Source organism: Paramacrobiotus metropolitanus, unplaced genomic scaffold, assembly GCF_019649055.1.
Source record: "Paramacrobiotus metropolitanus isolate TYO unplaced genomic scaffold, Prichtersi_v1.0 Parri_scaffold0000004, whole genome shotgun sequence".
NCBI lineage: Eukaryota > Metazoa > Tardigrada > Eutardigrada > Parachela > Macrobiotidae > Paramacrobiotus > Paramacrobiotus metropolitanus.
In genome coordinates this window covers 955158-974872 of record NW_026570224.1, presented here as the reverse complement: position 1 = coordinate 974872, position 19715 = coordinate 955158, and the positions used below count along the sequence as shown (strand labels likewise).

The following is a 19715-nucleotide window of genomic DNA, read 5'->3' as shown; positions in this document are numbered from 1 at the left end:
TTTTGGTCATAGTACGTATTCAGATTTGGATTCGAGAACACTATGCAAATTAGAAAAGTGGGCCTCGATCTGTTGGAATCTGTATAGCACTGACATTCTAATTTTTCTGTTCGTTCTCCGCAATCCACATAGTTACTTAGGTAGCTAACTAATTACTTCAGTGTCTTAGAAATTGTGCAAGGTTAAGCATTTGTTGCATGACCTTTTGTAAATCTCTAAGAGAATTCTATAGCATTTCGCAGTTCTATATTAACTGCGCAAGCTTATTTTGTGCAATAGATAGAAATACATTCTGCATGAATTACAGTGCACACTTGACACAATCATAGCAATCTCCTCTGGAAATTTCGAAGCAAAAATCTTTTTGTAAAACCTAATTAAATCTTAACGAGCACTGTATTTTTAACGAGCACTGTATTTCAGCGTCATAAATAAATATACATTTGTTAATAAAAAATGAAATTGCAATGCATAAGAGGAATTCTTTGGTTTAATTCCACGAGCTGAGTTGGGAATATCCCAAAATCTGGAGTGAATACTGGGTTCTCGGACGGCATGACCGGATTGCACGGTAGCATTGGGCTTCTGTGGATTTCTGGTATAAAAACAGAAACATCAACTTTTCAGAAGCGGTACGTTTTGAATGCTATAATGCCACAACACACGCGTGATACGATCGAGTTTCTGCCATATCACCACTGAATATGCGTTTTCACTGATACTATGTTTCTGCAGACTTTTACTGTTCGGTCTACAACTATGCCAGGTTATATTTGATTTCTCAATTAAATTGCTTTCATAATTATACTGCTGCTACATAATTTAGGTATATATCAAATCTATATTACTCTAGGTATTAAAATCGCCACCTAGATGCGGGTTTAACTTTCAACCAATTTGTAGACCGACAAATTACGGCAACCAGCTGTCGATTTAGTAGTTATAATTTAGTTGAATGTATGTTTCTTTCGAAGACAGTATCGTAAGAGATACGAAGATATTACAAACATGGTAATGTAAACGAACAATGCTTATAAAGTTCTAAAACCAACAAGGAAAGCCTTACGAAGATTCCTCATCGGTGATCCACAGCTGATTGAAATGTCTGTTAGGCGGTAGTATGGTGGTGGTTCGGCGCTTGGCCAGCTGAATATTATCGGCATTAAACCGTGGGGCCGGTTTCCGGTGGCCTCTGGGTCGCTTGTACTCTCCCCGATCCTCTACGTAATCCGAGCGTAGATTATGGAGAATGTGCTCCTCCGTTTCCTGTAGGGACTTCTCATTGGTGTGCCAGTATGCCAGTTGGGAGATGTAAATGTCCCTCTCAGACGATCTTTGATGGACGGAATTGCGCTGGCGATTCTTCCTGCGACTGCAGTTAATACATGCATATAATACACAACTTGGCCAAATTGAAAGCAATCGTCTTGAACAAATTCATGCTAAATGCTTGATCGGCCAATCAAGTACCTTTTAATTTGATGATTTACTGCTAGATGGGTCACATTGTAGCCCATTTCCTTCATGTAGTGAATAATCGAGTAGTTGCCCAAGAAGTGCCCTGCACAAAACATTCCCAGTTACAACTGTTAAAGTAATTAATTAATCTATCCATTCAGATGCACATTCAGACCGAATATCGGTTCCATTAAAACTTATGCGGCGTTCATAAAATAAACACCGTTTATAATCTTGTTAACAGTAATTATAATGCGAGATTTGCCATACTGAAATGAAATATCACTGCGTCAGATTTGCTAAAAGTGAACGTCGGTTCAGATTTAAAATTTTTCCTTCCGTACCTGCACCAAATGCGAAGAAAAACTTTCTTTTCGGATATGTTTCCAGTAATTCTATCACTCGCTTGGCCATCCTTCTGTTCCGCTTCTGAATTAATTCTCTCTGAAAATATTCATCTATCTGTGCTCCTTGTAAATCCTTTGCTTCCCAGGTTATCGGCGATATCTGTATACAACAATACCGCGATTATCTGTCGAACACTGAAGTACTTTACGCACTGGTTACAGCAATATCGAAAGCTTTTTTTAAATATATCATAATATGGAATCTCAGCAGTTCAAAACGATGATCTAATAAATTCTGTACATATCGAAGTATCTGTAGAAAAATTTAGCTGATCAAATACCGGTAATGCTAGAATCTCAGTCACAACCAAAAGTCCATGTCAGCTAAAGTGAAAAGCGGAACAAAGGCTTCTAAAACGAATTTTTTAAATTTGGACAGGAAATTTTTGAATTATTGCTGCTTTTGTAATTCCACAGTGGAAGAAGTTAAGGTGCCAAAAATACCGGCAGCCAAACTAAATTTATACAGATTACAATTACAAAACCGACCTGAGAAGAATCCCTTTTAAAAATCACAGCATCCAAATCACCACAATTATAATGATGTATGAGATCGTCTGTCGATGTTATCGGTACAGCTTGCAATTGCGTGGCATTCCCGGCTCGTATACTTTCATGCTGATGAAGTGAACTATTCAGGGCAAATACAACCTGCAAGAGAAATATGCATCGTATTAAAGTGACATCGATACCAAGACATTCCATTTTCTGGATTAAAAGCTTGAAACAGCATGTTTTAAAAAGAAACAGATAAAATCTGCAAATATCAAAAACCTATTTGCAGCCATTTTGTTCTAACCAAAATTTCATATTATGGTAGGGTGCTGAATTGATGATAGGCATTACAAAGATCAAATCTGTCAACAGTAGCCACATGCATAATCACTCATTCAGCAGTCTCCTCTGAAATTTTGAGCTTATAGAATATGAAATTATGTTGGTGTGTTAGAATAATATTTCACTCACACATTCTTATAAAATGACAGAACAGAATGTCCGACCACGCCATTCAATCTATAATATCATTCAACAAAACGGCTGCTCTGTAGTTTACAAAATCCTTTTGATCGTTTGGTAATCGATAGCGTATTGTCGCTGTTGTCTGACACGAGCTGATCCAGTTTCCCAATCGTCAATAATAAGATACGCTTAGATTTAAAAGCCCTCAGAATTAGCTTTCATTGTGCCCACCTATTGATCAATCAAAGAGGCCTTTTCTAATACAGTACAAAACGATGAAAATTATCGGCGATCCGAGTAATATGAGTCCAGTAAAACAGGACAATGAATGCCGGTACGAGTGTGATTATATTTTTAATGCCAGCAGCAGCATGAATTCGACTGCCCATTGGGCACATCACTGAATGTCCATTAAACGGTAAGGCGTTGGCTGCTCCGCGGGTGGTAGAAGCGCACTGCGTTCCGTCTCCTTCTGTTGTGCAAAATTTTAATACAAAATTTAGACATCTCTTATTCGACTGAAAAACATTTATTAAGCAAATTTTTACTATCTTCGAATATACGCAACTTCACATTAACAGAACACGTACTACATTACCAAAACAATAATAAAACGTATATAATCAAATAGTCGGCACCGATGTAAAACCGGCGACGTAAACAAATGAGTACGTTCCAATTTGCGCTGCAGCTCCGTATTGATTAAAGACATCATTTTATGTAGATAAAACATTTTTGACAATTTTTTAAATTGCCAGATACGTACAAAACCATGTGCTAAGCCGGCACACAGCTACCAAGAATCCCATAATAAAATACGGCATCTACACGAGCGAAAAATTGTTCCGTCTTCCACTAGCAACATTTCCGTCGTAATTAATTCCGTTCAAACTAGCAGTAGGGCAGTCGGCAATTTCTTCCTAAATTACTCAAGCAGTCACGTATTAAGCTGTCAATCGGCCCGTAGTTGGGAAGTATTCAACATGAAGTCTAATTTTAAGTGCAACTCGCTACCATTAAGGAAACCGCACGTTCCATAGCTGGATATTGTAAAGGTCTATCAGTCACTGCTAGTAATTTCCACTGACAGGTCATCTATAGCGGCTGTCTAAAGTAAAGATTTCTTTCAGCGGCAATTTCATTGAACACGACAGTAAACATTAAAACAAACAAAGCATGTTAATACAGGTGAATAGGAAATTTTTGCGATTTTTATCGTATTATATGCACTAAAGACCTGAGCGAATTCGCAGTCAAAATAGCACCCAAGATAAAGTTACGATTTTTTTAAGTGTTGTATATTTATAGGAAATCGTTAGTTTATGGAACCAGTTTTTGCCATACAGCTACACCACTAGAAAGCCACACTTAAAAAACGCCTCCGTTGAGAGCATAATGTCATAAAGGTTGGTTATATTGCGCGCACTTTGTAGTGTATTTATCCATAATATAACATTCCACCTAGCCAAACCAAAGGTCATTGCTATTTTGCAGGACACACTAGTAATATAGTAAATTATGTAGAAATATACGTGAGGCAAGCTTTTATCAGCACGAAAACAAGGAAGGTTAACTATGCAGCAGTACACAAGTCACACCAGAATTTGTTATTCAGTGGGAATCTCTTGACAATGAATGTTTGCTCATACATTCAAGCCAGCAGCAGCAAAGTGCCTGCTCTTTTGAAGTCGATTCTAAATGTCTACTAAACCGGCGAGATTGGACATTTTCAATATCTGTGCAAATACATTAAGTAGCGCTTCCATAACATTCGGTAATGATCGTGCACGTCCGCACGAGCATATTTATGGAAACTTGATATACATACCAGCGATGCCTGTCTGTATAACCACGGCATCCTTATACCTACTTTTGAAAAGGTATGCCTTTACAAAGGTCACTCGCTAATCAAACAGGGGCAGATTCATGCACCTCCTGTGTACGTAATTAACTACCGTACGATAAGTTCCCTGCATCGGGCTTCGAAAAATACGTATAAACAGAACTGCTCAGTTATTAAAACATCATTAAATTAAAAACTGTAAGCATATAAAAATCAAAAGGTATAATCGAGCAGCATCATCAAAAGGTCTAATCGAGCAGTAACCAATGCATACTACGACACCAGACAACAGCAAACATAAGCTGCTACAAAGTTATAAACAGCAAAATTAATACATCCCGACGCAAACATAATATACTATCACTGGCTGTACAATTAATTCTCCTTGAATGCCACCTCATCTAAAATGTAAAAAAGCATGAAACCCTGATTAATTTTGTCTAATACATTTAATTTTAACATAAAGGTTTTAGGAAGTTACGAGTGCTTCATTGCCTCGTGAGGCACTCTGGTGTGTTCTGTGCATGTGCGCTCGCGCGTATTTACGATGTTTTACCGAGCATTCACAGTTCCGACAATTGATGAAGGGCATCGCGTCGGCACTGTTGGACGCAGTTGTAACCGACAAAAAATAAGGATTTCATATTGACCGGATTACGGTGTCCTGTGATGTGTGTATTATCCTTAGAACAACAGAGTGCTTTACAGGCTCGCGCCCTAATCACAAGAGATAACAAAATCGGAAGACAAGATTTGATCACCCACCAGATGCTTTGTGCGCTGGGACGGTGTGTATTAGAGCAGCCGATGAATTATTGTCTAATCATTTACGAAACCAGCGGGACTTTCGACAAAAGTGCGGCCTTAAGAAAGCACAACAGGTAAAGGACGCCTGTCCGCCATTCATTAACAATCGTGCAGTCTTTACTCTGCACTCGTGTACTCTTATTAGTTTGCGTGAAATGAGTATTCTAGCAAACCGGTGCCCACTTCAGACACCTTTTTACCTGCGACAGATTCATGCTGTTTAACGGCAGACATTGTTCTTCCACGTGTTCCACTGCACCGGTAAACTTTTGTAATCGTGCCGCTTCTTGTGCCAAATACAAATCCAGCACCGGAATACCACGCGATTTAATATCGCTCTCCGTCAACGAATTGATCATCAACATTATCCAGACAGGACGCTTTCTCTGCCAGTTATTCGTTATCGCGTTGAATAGATATTCCGCATAGAGACCGCGACCTTTGAAAATATAGGCAACTGACGCACGCGGCATGATGCCCAGAGTCGGCGATAATTTTGTAGCAGTACACAAAGATGTATAAGTAGTTTGACATTTCGGCTTGATATTTAATTATTTATAAAGCTGTATCAGCTTCGCAGCTTGCTAATACGTGATCTAACTTGAAACGAAAACAAAAAAGCTAAACAACTTTATGCCGAGAAAATTAAAGTATTTGCGAATCGCAAATGATACTGCAACAAGAGGCACCTAAATTGTAATAATTATTCGAAACCTGCTGTTAATTACACAATGCATAACTTCATGAAAAATCTATTCAAATTTTGCTGATGGCAGTAATTTATCGAGTTTCATCCAATCTCGCGCTACTTTTATAGTGCTAGAAACATTCCAGCAACAAAAGAACAAACAAAAGTTATAAAATAAGCCGAGGTTTGTTTAGGGCTTAGAAAGATCCATATTACTTACCCTGCCGATTATCTGTCATCCATATTGGCATCATATTCTCTATGTAATCCAAATGTTTTTTCAGGCGACTATAGAGATCACCAGGTAAAAGGCTTGACAGCTCCGCACCGTTTGGCAACATTTGACAACTACTCAACGCCTTTACGGTGCCGGGATTAGTTAGATCCAGTTCAAATATCACATGGTCAGCCTCGTGAAAAGCCTGCTTGCTGGCTCTTGACACATGATCCCAGACCTTGCTGTACGGCACATGTATGGTGCCAAAAAAGTATGATCGGGCCACAGCTGGCCGCGCCGGACGTCTCGCCTGATCGAGAGATCCATCAACTTCCGGTGCAATTTTATCCACAGTCCATAAGAAAGAGTTCTTCTCCGATCGCTGTGGTAATTAAAAATGACATCCAGCATTTTTTAAAACGTGCAAGTCAATTAGACACCATCCTGAGGTTGTTATACGAGCCGAGGGCTTGCATACAGTAATTGTACTCGTATCAAGTAGGCTACAACCGACGCTTTCACAATTTCAGAAGTCGTAAGTCGGCATTGATGTTCAGTGATAATTTATTGCTTACTGCCGCTTTTACCGGCGGCGCACATATGTACTTCATACGAGTAACTCATTTAAATTAATATTATTAAGTTTCCATAAACGTAGAATGCAGAATGGTGTATATATAGATTGTGGTGAAGAAATCATGGGAATACCTCATTGCGACCATTTCTTTCGCATGCGGAATGCGGAGTCACACCGGAAGCGTAGAAGGCAACAAAATTAACCTATGGAGCAAGAAAATGATTGTTCTTGCAAGGCGAAATGCAAAACTTTACGCGCGCTAGCGACAACATTCCTGACCGAAAGCGCCTTATTACGCTTACCTGGCAAAAAAGAACTATTCTGATAGTTAAAACGATCCCATGTCGATTACCAAAATCCATAACTAATCATAGACCGACGCAGAAAACTATTCTCAATGTACATCCTGTTCCACACCGAAATACACCGCGCTGGATTGTTACTGAATTTTGTAAAACGTCTCGAAAACCGTCTGTCAGTATCCATTAAATATATTAATTTACTGCATTAGAACAAATTTAGGCGTAAGATATCATTTCCCATACTGCACGAAAGGACGTTACGCAAGAAGAATAAGTGGCAAAGTGAATCTCCGAAGTCTTATTAGAGAAACAGATGATAAACTTATACAGTACGTACAGTATATGAATACCGGCGAGCGCAGAACGGCAGAAGCAAGCTACGTATCCTGGAACGTAATGCCGTGTCCAGTTCAGTTCGACCGGTATGCGTACTCATTCGTCTGCATTTCGGAACTGGGCGGGAACAGTCGATAAAAATATTTTACTTACAACCGCGGAAAAGTTAATGATAGATACAATGTATTGGCTATCGTAGATAATATTTGTTATGTACTTTATCGACTTTTGGAAAAACTGAGAGTAAGTACTGGTTTCGATAATTAATTATGCAGTAATCTTGTTTTTAACTGTTCCATTTAATTGTTTTTTTTTCGTGAATCACGTGTGGCGTGACAAGGCGATAAAACAGTAGCCCCAAGCATTAAAACAGTAATTATGATAATAAGAACATGCGGTACAATTACAAATAACTAATTAATAGCTAAGATCTGTTAACTTTGAAGTATCTAACTTGGCAGTTTTCTGCAGTATTCTCGCTAATAATCAACAAAAAATAAAAACTAAAACATAATTCTCACTAATAATTAATAAAACTAATAATAATCACTATCAATAATTCTCACTACTGATTCTCACTAATAATTAACAGAAAATAAAGGATATATATGTCAAAATTAGCGCCAAATAAAGCTTAATTAGTTACCAAAACGTAGGTTCATGTCTAGCTTCTTCGCGTCAAACCATCACTGGGTGGAGAACTCACGATTTGTAGATTAGTTATAATTGTCACTCCGTAACCCAATCGCGCGAGTAAGTACTGTATACTGCAGGGGGTATTTAATGATACTACAGGATTTCTCAGTAACATAAAAACGAATGCCTCGGAAAAGGTGTGCGCATTCCAGAGGCGCGATTGCATAGTTCACATCTTTTAGAGAAATTAAAGTTGGTAAAGACTAAACGCAAAAATTACAATGCCCAACAAAGCATAGTGAAGTAGCAATAAAAAAAATCTCCGTTTCGAGACTTCGGTTTTATGTGTTATTTTTATTCTATCCTGTGCGGTGGTGCTGTGCCGCCTTATTGAATTTTGGGTTATTACGCGACATGCAGTAAATCTTGGCGTATAGCTGTCCGAGCGTTAGTTTAGTTTCGTTTGCTCGCGTAACAAAACGTAAACAGTTTTTATAGGTTGTTTCAATATTAGCCTTATCGCTGCTGTGTCGCATAGTTTTATACAAACGAAAGTAAACTTCGTTAAATATACGCTTGACAATTTCGTAAGCTGTAACAAACGCGGCGACAGATAATATTATTTAACCACTAAATCGAATTGGTCTAATTCCTTAAAGAAACATAACATTCGTTCGTATACGACTGTCTTCGGCAATCGAACCCCGTTTTCCGTATATTAAATGTAGGACGTGCAGCTTTTCATGGCGGGCTTCACGCTTTATTTTCGCATATAAAAAATTCATGAACTTGCATACTTCCGTACAACGTTTACTAATGGTAAAAATTAATGTTTACCTTTTTTTCGAAGTATATAGTTTATGTGCATGCATACGAGTAGTACTGTACTTACCTTTGTGCAATAATTATACACAATCATACTTACGTACGTAAATAAGAATTTCTAAGAAAAAAAACGATGTAAAAATAAATAGATAAGTGACTGCAGGTATTGTTGCTAGGTCAGGGCTTGATTTGATACGTACTACGGTAATTGGTTTAATCCGGTGGATTGAGTTAAGCACCATAACTTAATCAACAACTGCCGTTACAAAAACACTGAAAAAGCATGCGTGGAATAAAAATAATCACTTCTAATTTAAATATCCTTGTTACGACGTGTGCTGTAAAACCGAAGTTCACGGTAAACAGCAGCAGCGTGCAAACAGGGGTGAACGTGAGCAAGAGGGCAAAATTAATCTGTCTGAAAGTGGTTAATTTTCGAACTTTTTACAATATTTTTTAACTGTTCCTTATAAACCAAATTCTACCTGTGATACCTGCGTATCAGTTTGTCAACGAAGTTGAAAATAAGACTTTCTTAATCAATACTTGATTTCCACTCCAGGGGTAACTACTTCGTTCAAAAGATTTGAGGCTGAATGAATCTGCACTCTGTCAAAATCCATTTTGTGCCACTATTTTTAAATTTGTGCCACATCGTGGACAGTTTTCCTGTTACGGATGGCTTTTTACCACCAAAGGTTACTGATAGTAACAATGGGGAAGTGCTTAAATTACAAGCCGGAACCGCCAACATACTGCAACCGAAAGCGCGCGAAGAGACGATTAGGCCTTTGCAATGCCCACCAATGGTAACCTTTCGGGCTAACGGGAAGCCACTGAATATTTCGTGTCAGTTACTTCAGACATCGCCTGTTCAAGACGTGGTATGGAGGTACAGCCCTTTTGGGAGTCTGAATCACACAATGACACTCCTGGATACAAACGGCCCCAATTACTCCAAGCGCGAGAACGGCGACCTAACACTGACGATCCACGCAGCGGGCTACAATCATGCCGGGATCTACGAATGCGATGTGCAGTTTGCTAGTGGTGTTACAATGTCGGACAGGGTCGCGCTGAAACTCGTACCATTTGTGCTACAGATGGCAAAAGTGATCCGTGTTGATCGAGGCGATCCCACCACAATCGAATGCATCGAAAGCGGCACTCCAAATGTGACCTTGCTATGGTCATTGGATAACGTAGCTTTTCCGGCAAATAATTCCCGAGTCCAACGGAACAACAAACAGCAGCCCAGTGGATTAATCATTTTCGATTCGGTCGAGTATGCTGACGCCGGGAATTACACGTGCGTGGCAGTAGGGGAGAGTGGCAACGACACCACGAGCACAGTTCTTAAAGTCAAAGATCCTCTGCGCTGGTTCTATCCACTGATTGGAATATTCATCTGCATTTTAGTATTGGTGGGGATACTGGGGACGGATGACTGGCTTAGACGAAAATATCCGGATAGAGTGACAACAGAGCCCAGTGACACCAGTGTGGTCGTGACAGCCTCAGCGGTAACCCATCAGGAAGGCACCAGACAGGATAGCCTTCCGCTGAGTAAAATGCTTCAACAAGCGAAAGACCATGGATATCCTCACAGCGTGGTTTATGCGGCGGTTAAATGGCGAGCAAAGGTCGAAGAGCGGAAACGATCGAACATGGTTTTAGCTACGCGGGTGTAGACTTGATACGATTTGCAGAAATCATTTACGATGTCATTCGTAAGTTGTCTGCGGATTGTGCATAATGGCTCTCCCTGTCAGTGTTGCAACGTGGTGGACGACGGTCGCGATCGTGTCGAAATTAAACTGATCATGATGGCAGTTGATGTGGATTGTGGATGACTGTCTAAGTTCCACAACCGAAACAGTTTTCGTCTGCCAACATTTACATGTGCAATCTTTGTCCCGTTCGAGGACGTCAACGCGAGATACAACTTCCGCCGGAAAAAAAGTTTCGTTTCACCCGTGGGTAGTCCACTTTGATACCCAGGGACGCCGTGTGTTGCTCAAATTGGTGTACTTGGTCAACCGGACACCGCTAATATTGTCACCAAGGGATCGCTTCCGGTCTTTCTGTGCGGTGCAAATAAACATAACCGGGCACTTTACCACATTTTCAAAGGGGTTCCTTTTGAAAAAGCGCTGCGACTCTGTTCGCGAGAGGCCGGCATTAGTTGATACTTGATAGGGCACACGCCGTTACAGTACTTGTAAGTGTTCAATAACTTCATAACTTGTACTACTTAAATTTGCCAGCGATTTAGCGATAAGGCGTATATAGTGACGATGAATAACACAGCAGTACACAGAGTCAGCAAACAACAGTCGCACGAGGTCTAAGAACAGAGAACAATCTCTAAATTTGCTCCCGGTTGAGCTGCTCCCTGAACGAAAGATGCGTTCCCGGCGCTTCCCTCCCGCGCTGGATTTCTATGCTGATACACTGGCCTGGATATACCGTTGCTCGTCACAGCTCGTGCCTCGCCGGTTTCTTGTCGTACTCTTCTACCCATTTCCGTGATCAGGTGGGTACAGTAGCTTCTGGTGCATTTAGTCCTAGAGTTTCGAAGCCCAAAGCGCTGACAGGTAGTCCGAATGTCCGATCCTGGACGATGTTCTGGTACTTACGGCCTACAGAGTACATTTAGTTGCTTTATCCTGTTCGGCCTTTCCAGTCGCTACTCCACCTCGCACTGTTGGCGCGATAAGGCCACGTGCTATCCCAAGTCCGCATTCTCCCCCTTTACCATGGATCTAGTTGTCGACTGTCGGACAACCGTCAATCAGAGAGAAATTTGCCCTAAACGGCTTACCAAGGGGTGAACGATGCGTATGGGACTGTATGCTGCGGAGCGAAAGTTTCGAATGACTTCACTGATTTAGTGATTTGGGACTTTTTATCGGACGATGTTCGGTACTGTACACTGTACGTCGATTTTTCCTTTTTGTTTCGAGTTTCGGTTTTTATCCTGAAAACCTTTAATTTTAAATCGATCGTTAGCGCTTATATAGGTAATCGATGGGGTTGACTACCATGCAGTGACTAATCAGTTACCGTGTTTAAGTTTTAAGGGTCCTGACTTTTGCTTAAGTAGTAAGTAGAACTGACTGACGGCGCACATACTGTACCAGTCTGCTGTTGAGTGTTTAGCTATAGATTGGATCCACCCAAACCGATGCGAGTACTTATGCGTTTTTCGTGAACTACGGGTAGCAACCGCTGCAGTGATGTTGTCGTGATTCGGGATGCAGTACAATGAATCCATTGTCATTTTTGATAAGGCAGCGTGGTAGCAAAATATCTTTTTGCGTGAATGCTTAAACTTTGTCAACCTCACCTGATAACCTCGGTTAACCCACCGTCGACATCTTTGAAAGTTTAAAACATTCCCTTGACGCACTGTGAGCGCTGACGGCTGCTGGCGCAGTGCGCACTGGACGGCAACCATATTTATTACTGCTGATTGTGAGTGGTGACTGATCCGGTTTCGCCTGTCAGGTGCAGTTAACCGTGATATATTCGGGCTTTACGTTATCCATTAGGTTGGAGGGGACATTTCAGCATTCTAAATTCTAATTGTTAAACTTCAACATGGAGGAACCTGGAATTCAGGCCCAGGTATCCGGATCTCATTTGCCAGAATCTGTAAGTCGGCTGGGCGTTTTGGGCCTTTTTGATAGCTTGGTGTCGTCTGTGGATCGGTACTGTCAAGTGTCACCGTCTGTTTCTTATTTTAATTACTTACCATTAGTGTTCGGCTGTGCCGCTGTTTTCGGCTTCTTTTATAATTTTAGCAACATTATAATCAATCAATCTTACTCATGTAAAGAAATGCAGTATTTAAACTATTTCTGAAATGGATGGTTAACCGGGAGATTTGAAGTGTAACAAAAAATGATACAGGAAAATATGGCTCGAGAGCGCTTGTTTGCTGCCGGTTGTCAGTTTATGCTTTGCGATGGCAAATAATTTTCTGTCGAAACTGAAACATCAAAAAGATAATTAATCAAGAAATTTTTCATCTACTCTACTCAGATTAGGCAGAAAAGAATGAACTGAAATTTGGAATTGGTTTACTCGAATCAATAACCGCTCTGCTAAATAAATATGGCATTGTTGTTTAGTGATTTTGCGTTGCAGACTCGAAATAATTCTGAACCTTCTGCAACCGAATCTATGTGGACAGACAATGGACCGGCATCCAACAACGACACCCTTCTTCTGCAGAGCGGTGTGTCGACAAACGAGATGGTTGATGATTCGGAGGATAGCCAACCAGAGCCCATGTCGTGGCAGCTGGGTGCTTCCTTTGCTCGCCCCGCAGGAGATAATGCAGCTCCGAAGGAGCAGGACTCGGCCGCTGCTACCAAAGCAGAATTCAAAGTTCCCGAACCTGTACCAGCCAAAAGGCGCGGCCGGCCGCCGGTTTCGTCGAAAGCATCAGAAATCAATGCCAGCAAATCACCTGCCATTAAAAAACCCAAGGTATGATTGCGACATTGCGTTGTCTTTTGGCTTTTCATTATGCACGAGGTTTTTGTTTTACCTTTGGTACTCTATCCTAAAAAGCGTATGTTTATAAAGATAAATGGCTTTATTTTGCGCATGTAACTTGTAATATTAAGTGTCGTTTTACTCTTACTGCATCTATCCAGTTTGCAGTTTTCGATCGGACACTTCAAAATATTAATAATTTAATAGTAGGTTGTGTTCAAGTTTTCCCGATGCTTATTTTTATGGGTTTTGAACGGCTGCGTGAGGTGGTAGACAAAACCAAGGGGTTTAAAGAATATCTACGAGTCTATGACCGTATTTAAATTTATTTGAAAAACACTGTTATGATTGCAGCCAAATCGTCGAAACAAATCTCGACGGAAACGGCTTACAATGAGTAAAGCCGGACGTGCTGCCAATCCAGCAAAAAAGGTCCCTGCACGGCCTACTGCAGCACCCTTTAACGGTCAACCCGTCAACCGCATTCTCACGAAGGAAGAGCGCAAAGCACGTTTGGATCACTTGTTCGAAAACTGTTCCGAAGAACTGTCCACCGATCTGCGTTCAGCTACACAGACTATCGAAGCCATCTGTCACGAAGCGGCGGCTTTCCGCGAGAACATAAATACCAAGGGTATTCAAGCATCCAGCATTGAAACTTTCCAAGAAGAATTGGCCGTCGAACGGAAGGCGCGGCAGTCCCAACAAGATCAGGAAGATATTAATCTGACAGAATCGTTATGCGAACAGACTATGCAGTTGCAGGTTGCCATCTCAACCGATACTGTAATTCCTCCCTCTGCGTTATTTATCGACGGGCCGCCTGATGGGAAAATCCAAGAGATTCGAAAAATTTTATCTCTACCACCGCTAGAAAAATCTCTTGGCCCCGTGGATATGAAAATACTCACGGACGATTTCTTGCAGTCAGTTGGATTGTCGGCAGATTCGAGGATATCATTGGATAGTGATACTTGTGTAAAAGCGGATGTTAAGGCCGAAACGTTCCAGTGGACTGGTTCCACTGGCCTTGTTAATCGATCTCATCCAAAGGACTTATCGCAGCAGTTACTTGGTCTGCTGGGCAAAAGTGTACAACCAAGAATGGAGAGGCGTGCCGCCCAACGAGCACGACGTGCGGCTCAATCCGAAAGCGTTACGGAAGAATCTATGGAGAAAACGTGTGCCAGTTACCTGACAACCATGGCCGATCTAGCATCTGTGGAAATACCGAGCGTCTCTCCGAAATACCATCATGTTGTCCGAAATGAGAACGGGCAGGAGGCTGCTATCTCTGATTTTTATGATAATTTCGTTAAGCCATGCTCCTGCAAGGGTGGCAGTCGGTGTGATCTGTGTCGGAATCTTCCGGCCTGGAAACATCGTCTTCCGGCCGCTACCAATGTTACGGTTCCCGCCAATGCTATGGTATATGACCATTGCATGACGTGCAACATGGCTTATCAGCTGGATTTTGAGTTTGCCAGAATATTGCATCCACGACATCGATATGACGCAGGCGAGCCATTACAGTTGTGTAAGTCTTTAAGAGCTGTGTATTAGTTGACCGTTCCGGTATTGTGGTATTTGTCTGTGTACTTTAGATTCGTGGTATGTAGTTCTAGTGGTTATATCTTGAATTTTCAGCTAAATTGTCATTTTGGCCGGAGTTTTTAACCGGTGATGAGGAACGCGACCTGACTAAATGTATCAATGCTCGCATGTGGATGGACGGCGGATCAGGATGCCGGCGCCAAGACTACGGACCTTCGGTTAACTATCAACGACAGCGTGTTAATCTGCAGAACTTTACAGGATTACCCCATTTTGCTCAGCTCTTGCTAGGCCGCTTTAGCCGATGGAAAGAATTAGATGGTTTTCAGTGTGTGGCTGTGTCCAACTGGGAACTGACCAGCGACAGGATGTCATCTGTACAGTCCCGTGTGGAGGATGAGTGGATGTGGGGTAACCGCGTAGTGATCTTCAGTATACTGGCAGATACGGTGTTGACGTTTTCTCCACGGAAATGGGAACGGAAGGAGGTGTATCGACCTGTTCGAGTACAAATCCCGCGGCGATCACTACTAATCGTTACCGATGAAGTACGCCGCGATTGGAACTATTCGGTATTGTCAGCGGATGTCCACGAAAAGCAGATCATGATGGTGTTTCGCGAATTAAGCGACATTTTTAAAGAAGGCGGTGCACGCGAGGCCGTAGGAAAGAAGATGCTTAGTATTGCCCATACTTTTCAAGGGAAGGTTGTCAAAAGCGGCGGAAGTCTCTGAGTGGTCAGATTTTGTTTAATAATAATTTTGTGAATTTAGTGTCAATAACCGACACAAGTTTTTAATTGGCTTTTAGAATTTTGACGTCCCATTCGTATTGCTTTCCACAGACTGTGCTATTTTGTTGCAGCTTTTCAGATCAATTTTCTGTCGAGTTCTTGTTGGATGGTGTGCGTATGCGGCACCGTTACTTAATTCTTTTCTTTTGTTTGTTTTGAGTTTAAACGTTATTGAGATAGTTTCCATTATTGCTACAGGACTTCTTTTCCCTTTCTACGTATTGTCACATAAATAGATTCGTTTTGTTCTATGGCTATACGTGTTACTTATCGTTACTACATTCTGCACAGATCTTGTAATCTATACATACATATTGCGTCTGCAACGGACAAGAAAGTTGGAATAAAAAGAAGAGGATGTTGAATTTCCGGTTCCCTGTTAGAAGACTGTTAGTAGCAGCCGGTTACTAACCAATGACCATACAGAAATCAAAAGCTTCAATAAATCCAAAAGAAAATGCAAATCAAAAGTTTTTGCAGTTTTTTAGATTTCGGAATATGCAGGTTGCAAAGGAAGCTGGGCTCGACCTTTCGCAAAAAAGCTGATGTCTCACAAACTACTTAATAGTACTTATTAATCGGTTTATACCGCAAGTAGCGTACCTAGTCAAGTATGTACTGCGCGTGCATTCGTGCAATTTAAGCATTATTATGAAGCGAGCGTTTCGTCACGAACGGTTTTACATACTGCCGGCACGATTCATCCGAAAATCGGTGTTGTAACAAAAAAAGCAAAATCTTAATTCTTAAAATTGTTAATGATAAATCTTTCCAATAGAAGTGCAGCAGCATTCACGATCTTTTTTTGCTACTTGTTGGTGTTGCTCAGAATTAGTTTAAGTATCTGTGCGCTATTTATTCGGAAGTCATCAGTTTAATTAAGAAGTCCAAAATGGGATTCGACAGTACGTGGAAATCAGTACCCTTTAAGACCTGTGGCAAACCAATGCGTTTTCAATTACAGGACCAGACCGCGGCGGCGGACGCGGTGGAGGGTTTCGTGGTGGCGGCGGAGGATTTCGAGGCGGCGATCGTGGTGGAGGATTTAAAGCGGGTCGGGGAGGTGATCGAGGCGGACGAGGAGGATTTGGTGGTGGCCGCGGGGGCTTTGGTGATCGCGGTCGCGGTGGATTTCGCGGCGGCCGTGGCGGGGACCGCGGTGGAGGTCGCGGAGGTCCCCGCGGTCGAGGTGGACGTAAGTGGTCTTTGCGCTTTATGGAACCTTGAAATGGAGAATGCTGGTTGTCAGCTTCTGCTAATCGTAAAGGCAAACACTTTTAAAATCCTGGTATACCTCGAAGCGCTGGTTGCATGCTGGAATTAGGGGTTGACGATTTCTGACTACGGAGTACCAATAAAATTTGAAATATCTCGTTAAAAATGTGCGATAAAATATGCGATAGTGGAATGAAGTTATTTCTAGGTGGCGGTGGCCGTGGTGGTGGTGCAGGCATGAAAGGAGGCAAAAATGTCATTGTGGAACCCCATCGGCATCCAGGAATTTTCATTTCCCGGGGCAAAGAAGACGCGCTGTGTACTATCAACACTACACCTGGTGATTCCGTGTATGGCGAGAAACGTATCAGTGTTGATGTAAGCCGACGTAGTTTCATCTACTTATAACAGCGTTTAGGAAAGGTTTTTCACAGGGTGCGGAAGGAACGAAAACAGAATATCGAATCTGGAATCCTTTCCGCTCCAAGCTTGGAGCAGCTATCATGGCTGGAATTGAAAATATTTGGATCAAACCAAAAAGCAAAGTCCTATATCTCGGAGCGGCATCCGGGACTACTGTTTCCCATGTAGCTGATATTGTTGGCCCGGTAGGTAGATATTTTTGCGAAGTGTTTGAAGCTTGCTGCTACGTATTGGTAACACTTGTATACGCGTATTATTTGAAGTTTCGTAGAAAGCGACCGTACTGCGTTTGGCATTTGCTCAGTTTTATATCCTTGTTCTTGCGTTTGCCATGGTAGTGATGGTAAATTAAGTTTATTTCATAATAATAAATTTGTTCAATTACATAATAACTAAATTTGAATTTTTAACAACAATAAATAATTTATTGTAGGAAGGTTTGGTTTATGCTGTTGAATTTTCCCATCGTTCCGGCCGAGACCTGATCAATGTTGCCAAAAAGCGGACGAATGTGGTACCCATAATCGAGGATGCCCGGCATCCTCACAAGTATCGGATGATCGTTGATATGGTGGACACGATATTTGCGGATGTTGCCCAACCAGATCAAGCACGTATTGTGGCACTTAACGCCCATCACTACCTGAAAAACGGTGGTCATGTCGTCATATCGATCAAGGCCAACTGCATTGACAGCACAGCCAAACCGGAAGCGGTCTTTGCGGAAGAAGTTAAAAAGCTACAGAGTGAAAAAGTTAAACCGCTTGAACAGATCACCCTCGAACCGTACGAACGTGACCATGCGGTAGTATCTGGAATCTACAGGTCGGTTTGGTGGACATTTGCAAGTGATTTTTGATAGTGCACTTAATTAACTCATAATGTTAGTAGTGGCGACATAGTGTTTCTTATCGTTGGATACTTTGTAGCGCCCATGGGCCGAAGTTATAAGGAGTTTGTACATTTGTACTCATGCTAGTCTTTTATTCCCTAGAGCTCCAACGAAACAAGGATAGGAAGCGCAGGGCCACATTCTGCTGTGGTAATGATTGTTGAAATACGTTATAAAATTTTTGTGTCCATAAAGTACAGTACTATAGTTTGTCTCTAAGACTGTTTACCTTGTATATTTTCAGTTTATTGTTGACTTGTTATTCTTTTTGTCCGTTTGGTAGTGGGGCTTTATTTCGCTGGGCTAAACGAATGCACCTTTTGCAGGTGCTGTAGTATTGTAACGATAAGCGTTGCATTAAAATGTCGCTTGTTCCGTGTCTGGCCCGTTATATTAAAAATTGCTGTAAATTGATCCGCCTTCGTAATACGATTAGAAGTTCTGTATGTGCGTTTTAATTATTTTTTTCAGTGTTTGTCTCGGTATTTATAGTGGCAATGGGATCGAATAACGTTATGCCGTACCAGTAAACAACTTACAGAAACAAGTTTTCCATCTGGTTTAGAGTAGAAATCAGAATCACAGCAAAGTAGTATTATTGGTCTGTGGTAGAATGCTGGCATATCTGGATTACATACTTGAAAATTTGGAACCATACATTTATTGCACAGTTTGGAACTGTCAAAAAAACAATCCATACGGTAGGCGTCTTAACAGTTATGGACTGAACAATACGTGCAAGTTTGCAACGCATAGTACAGTATAATAAATTGTTTGATCATTTTTACAAACAAATGTACTTGTAGACATAGTCACATAGCTTAGGAGAGCTATTAGCATGATACATTAGACATGTAAAATGTAATATTAGATATCTATACATTAGTATTTATCGTTAGTACTATTACTCATCGTCATAATTACAGTAAGTCGTACTTCGCGATATTCTAATCAAGGGGTGGTAAGGCGTGCAGTTATCAGATAGACCGATTATTGCAGAATGCAGAACATCCGGTATTTCTGATCTTGAGAGAAGTATTCGAAGCAGGTCCGTCTTGGGGAAGAGGCTTCACTCCCCCTTCCGGATGAAAACAGGAAAACGGCATGGAAAGAGCTGGTGCAAACGCGGGAACATAGATGGGTTTTAAGCAATTTTTCTAGGTTATTTAAAAAAATTTTAGTTCGTTTGCATCTGGCGCGAGGTCGCTCCCCCCGTCCTGAGAAGTTAGACGGGACTGTAACCTATCGCAGTGCTGACTACGGTATATCGCAATTG

At 41.4% G+C, this 19715-nt stretch overlaps 4 protein-coding genes across 4 annotated transcripts; 3 read left to right on the top strand and 1 right to left on the bottom strand.

Moving 5' to 3' along the window:
• Positions 1-230: 230 nt before the first annotated feature.
• LOC129580668 (metalloprotease TIKI1-like) lies at positions 231-7546 on the bottom strand. Its single transcript, XM_055471302.1, has 9 exons — positions 7260-7546; positions 7089-7160; positions 6384-6762; positions 5676-5914; positions 2355-2516; positions 1803-1965; positions 1471-1561; positions 1067-1372; positions 231-595 (listed from the first exon to the last, which is right to left on the bottom strand). Exons 1-9 carry the CDS (start codon positions 7317-7319, stop codon positions 403-405), a joined length of 1665 nt encoding a protein of 554 aa, XP_055327277.1. The 5' UTR covers positions 7320-7546; the 3' UTR covers positions 231-402.
• A 1775-nt stretch (positions 7547-9321) lies between these two features.
• LOC129580671 (neuroplastin-like) lies at positions 9322-11163 on the top strand. Its single transcript, XM_055471305.1, has one exon. It carries the CDS (start codon positions 9653-9655, stop codon positions 10745-10747), a length of 1095 nt encoding a protein of 364 aa, XP_055327280.1. The 5' UTR covers positions 9322-9652; the 3' UTR covers positions 10748-11163.
• Positions 11164-11390: 227 nt separating this feature from the next.
• On the top strand, positions 11391-16257 carry LOC129580667 (uncharacterized). The gene is made up of 6 exons (XM_055471300.1): positions 11391-11592; positions 11743-12533; positions 12611-12713; positions 13209-13553; positions 13917-15099; positions 15210-16257. Exons 3-6 carry the CDS (start codon positions 12660-12662, stop codon positions 15848-15850), a joined length of 2223 nt encoding a protein of 740 aa, XP_055327275.1. The 5' UTR covers positions 11391-11592; positions 11743-12533; positions 12611-12659; the 3' UTR covers positions 15851-16257.
• A 373-nt stretch (positions 16258-16630) lies between these two features.
• Positions 16631-18849, top strand: LOC129580673 (rRNA 2'-O-methyltransferase fibrillarin-like). The gene is made up of 6 exons (XM_055471309.1): positions 16631-16814; positions 16874-17104; positions 17333-17502; positions 17559-17732; positions 17981-18372; positions 18542-18849. The coding sequence occupies exons 1-6, from the start codon at positions 16802-16804 to the stop codon at positions 18561-18563; spliced, it is 1002 nt and encodes a 333-aa protein (XP_055327284.1). The 5' UTR covers positions 16631-16801; the 3' UTR covers positions 18564-18849.
• The last annotated feature ends 866 nt before the right edge of the window (positions 18850-19715 follow it).

Excerpts from the sequence above, each read along its gene's own strand:
- LOC129580668 (XM_055471302.1), bottom strand. The coding sequence starts at position 7,319 with ATGGATTTTGGTAATCGACATGGGATCGTTTTAACTATCAGAATAGTT. Across the intron at positions 5,915-6,383 it reads GATGACAGATAATCGGCAGG|GTCGCGGTCTCTATGCGGAA; the intron begins GTAAGTAATATG and ends ATATTTTCAAAG. Across the intron at positions 2,517-5,675 it reads ACAGCATGAATCTGTCGCAG|GTTGTATTTGCCCTGAATAG; the intron begins GTAAAAAGGTGT and ends TTTCTCTTGCAG.
- LOC129580671 (XM_055471305.1), top strand. The coding sequence starts at position 9,653 with ATGAATCTGCACTCTGTCAAAATCCATTTTGTGCCACTATTTTTAAAT.
- LOC129580667 (XM_055471300.1), top strand. The coding sequence starts at position 12,660 with ATGGAGGAACCTGGAATTCAGGCCCAGGTATCCGGATCTCATTTGCCA. Across the intron at positions 12,714-13,208 it reads GATCTCATTTGCCAGAATCT|ACTCGAAATAATTCTGAACC; the intron begins GTAAGTCGGCTG and ends TTTGCGTTGCAG. Across the intron at positions 13,554-13,916 it reads CTGCCATTAAAAAACCCAAG|CCAAATCGTCGAAACAAATC; the intron begins GTATGATTGCGA and ends TTATGATTGCAG.
- LOC129580673 (XM_055471309.1), top strand. Across the intron at positions 17,105-17,332 it reads TCCCCGCGGTCGAGGTGGAC|GTGGCGGTGGCCGTGGTGGT; the intron begins GTAAGTGGTCTT and ends AGTTATTTCTAG. Across the intron at positions 18,373-18,541 it reads GTAGTATCTGGAATCTACAG|AGCTCCAACGAAACAAGGAT; the intron begins GTCGGTTTGGTG and ends TTTATTCCCTAG.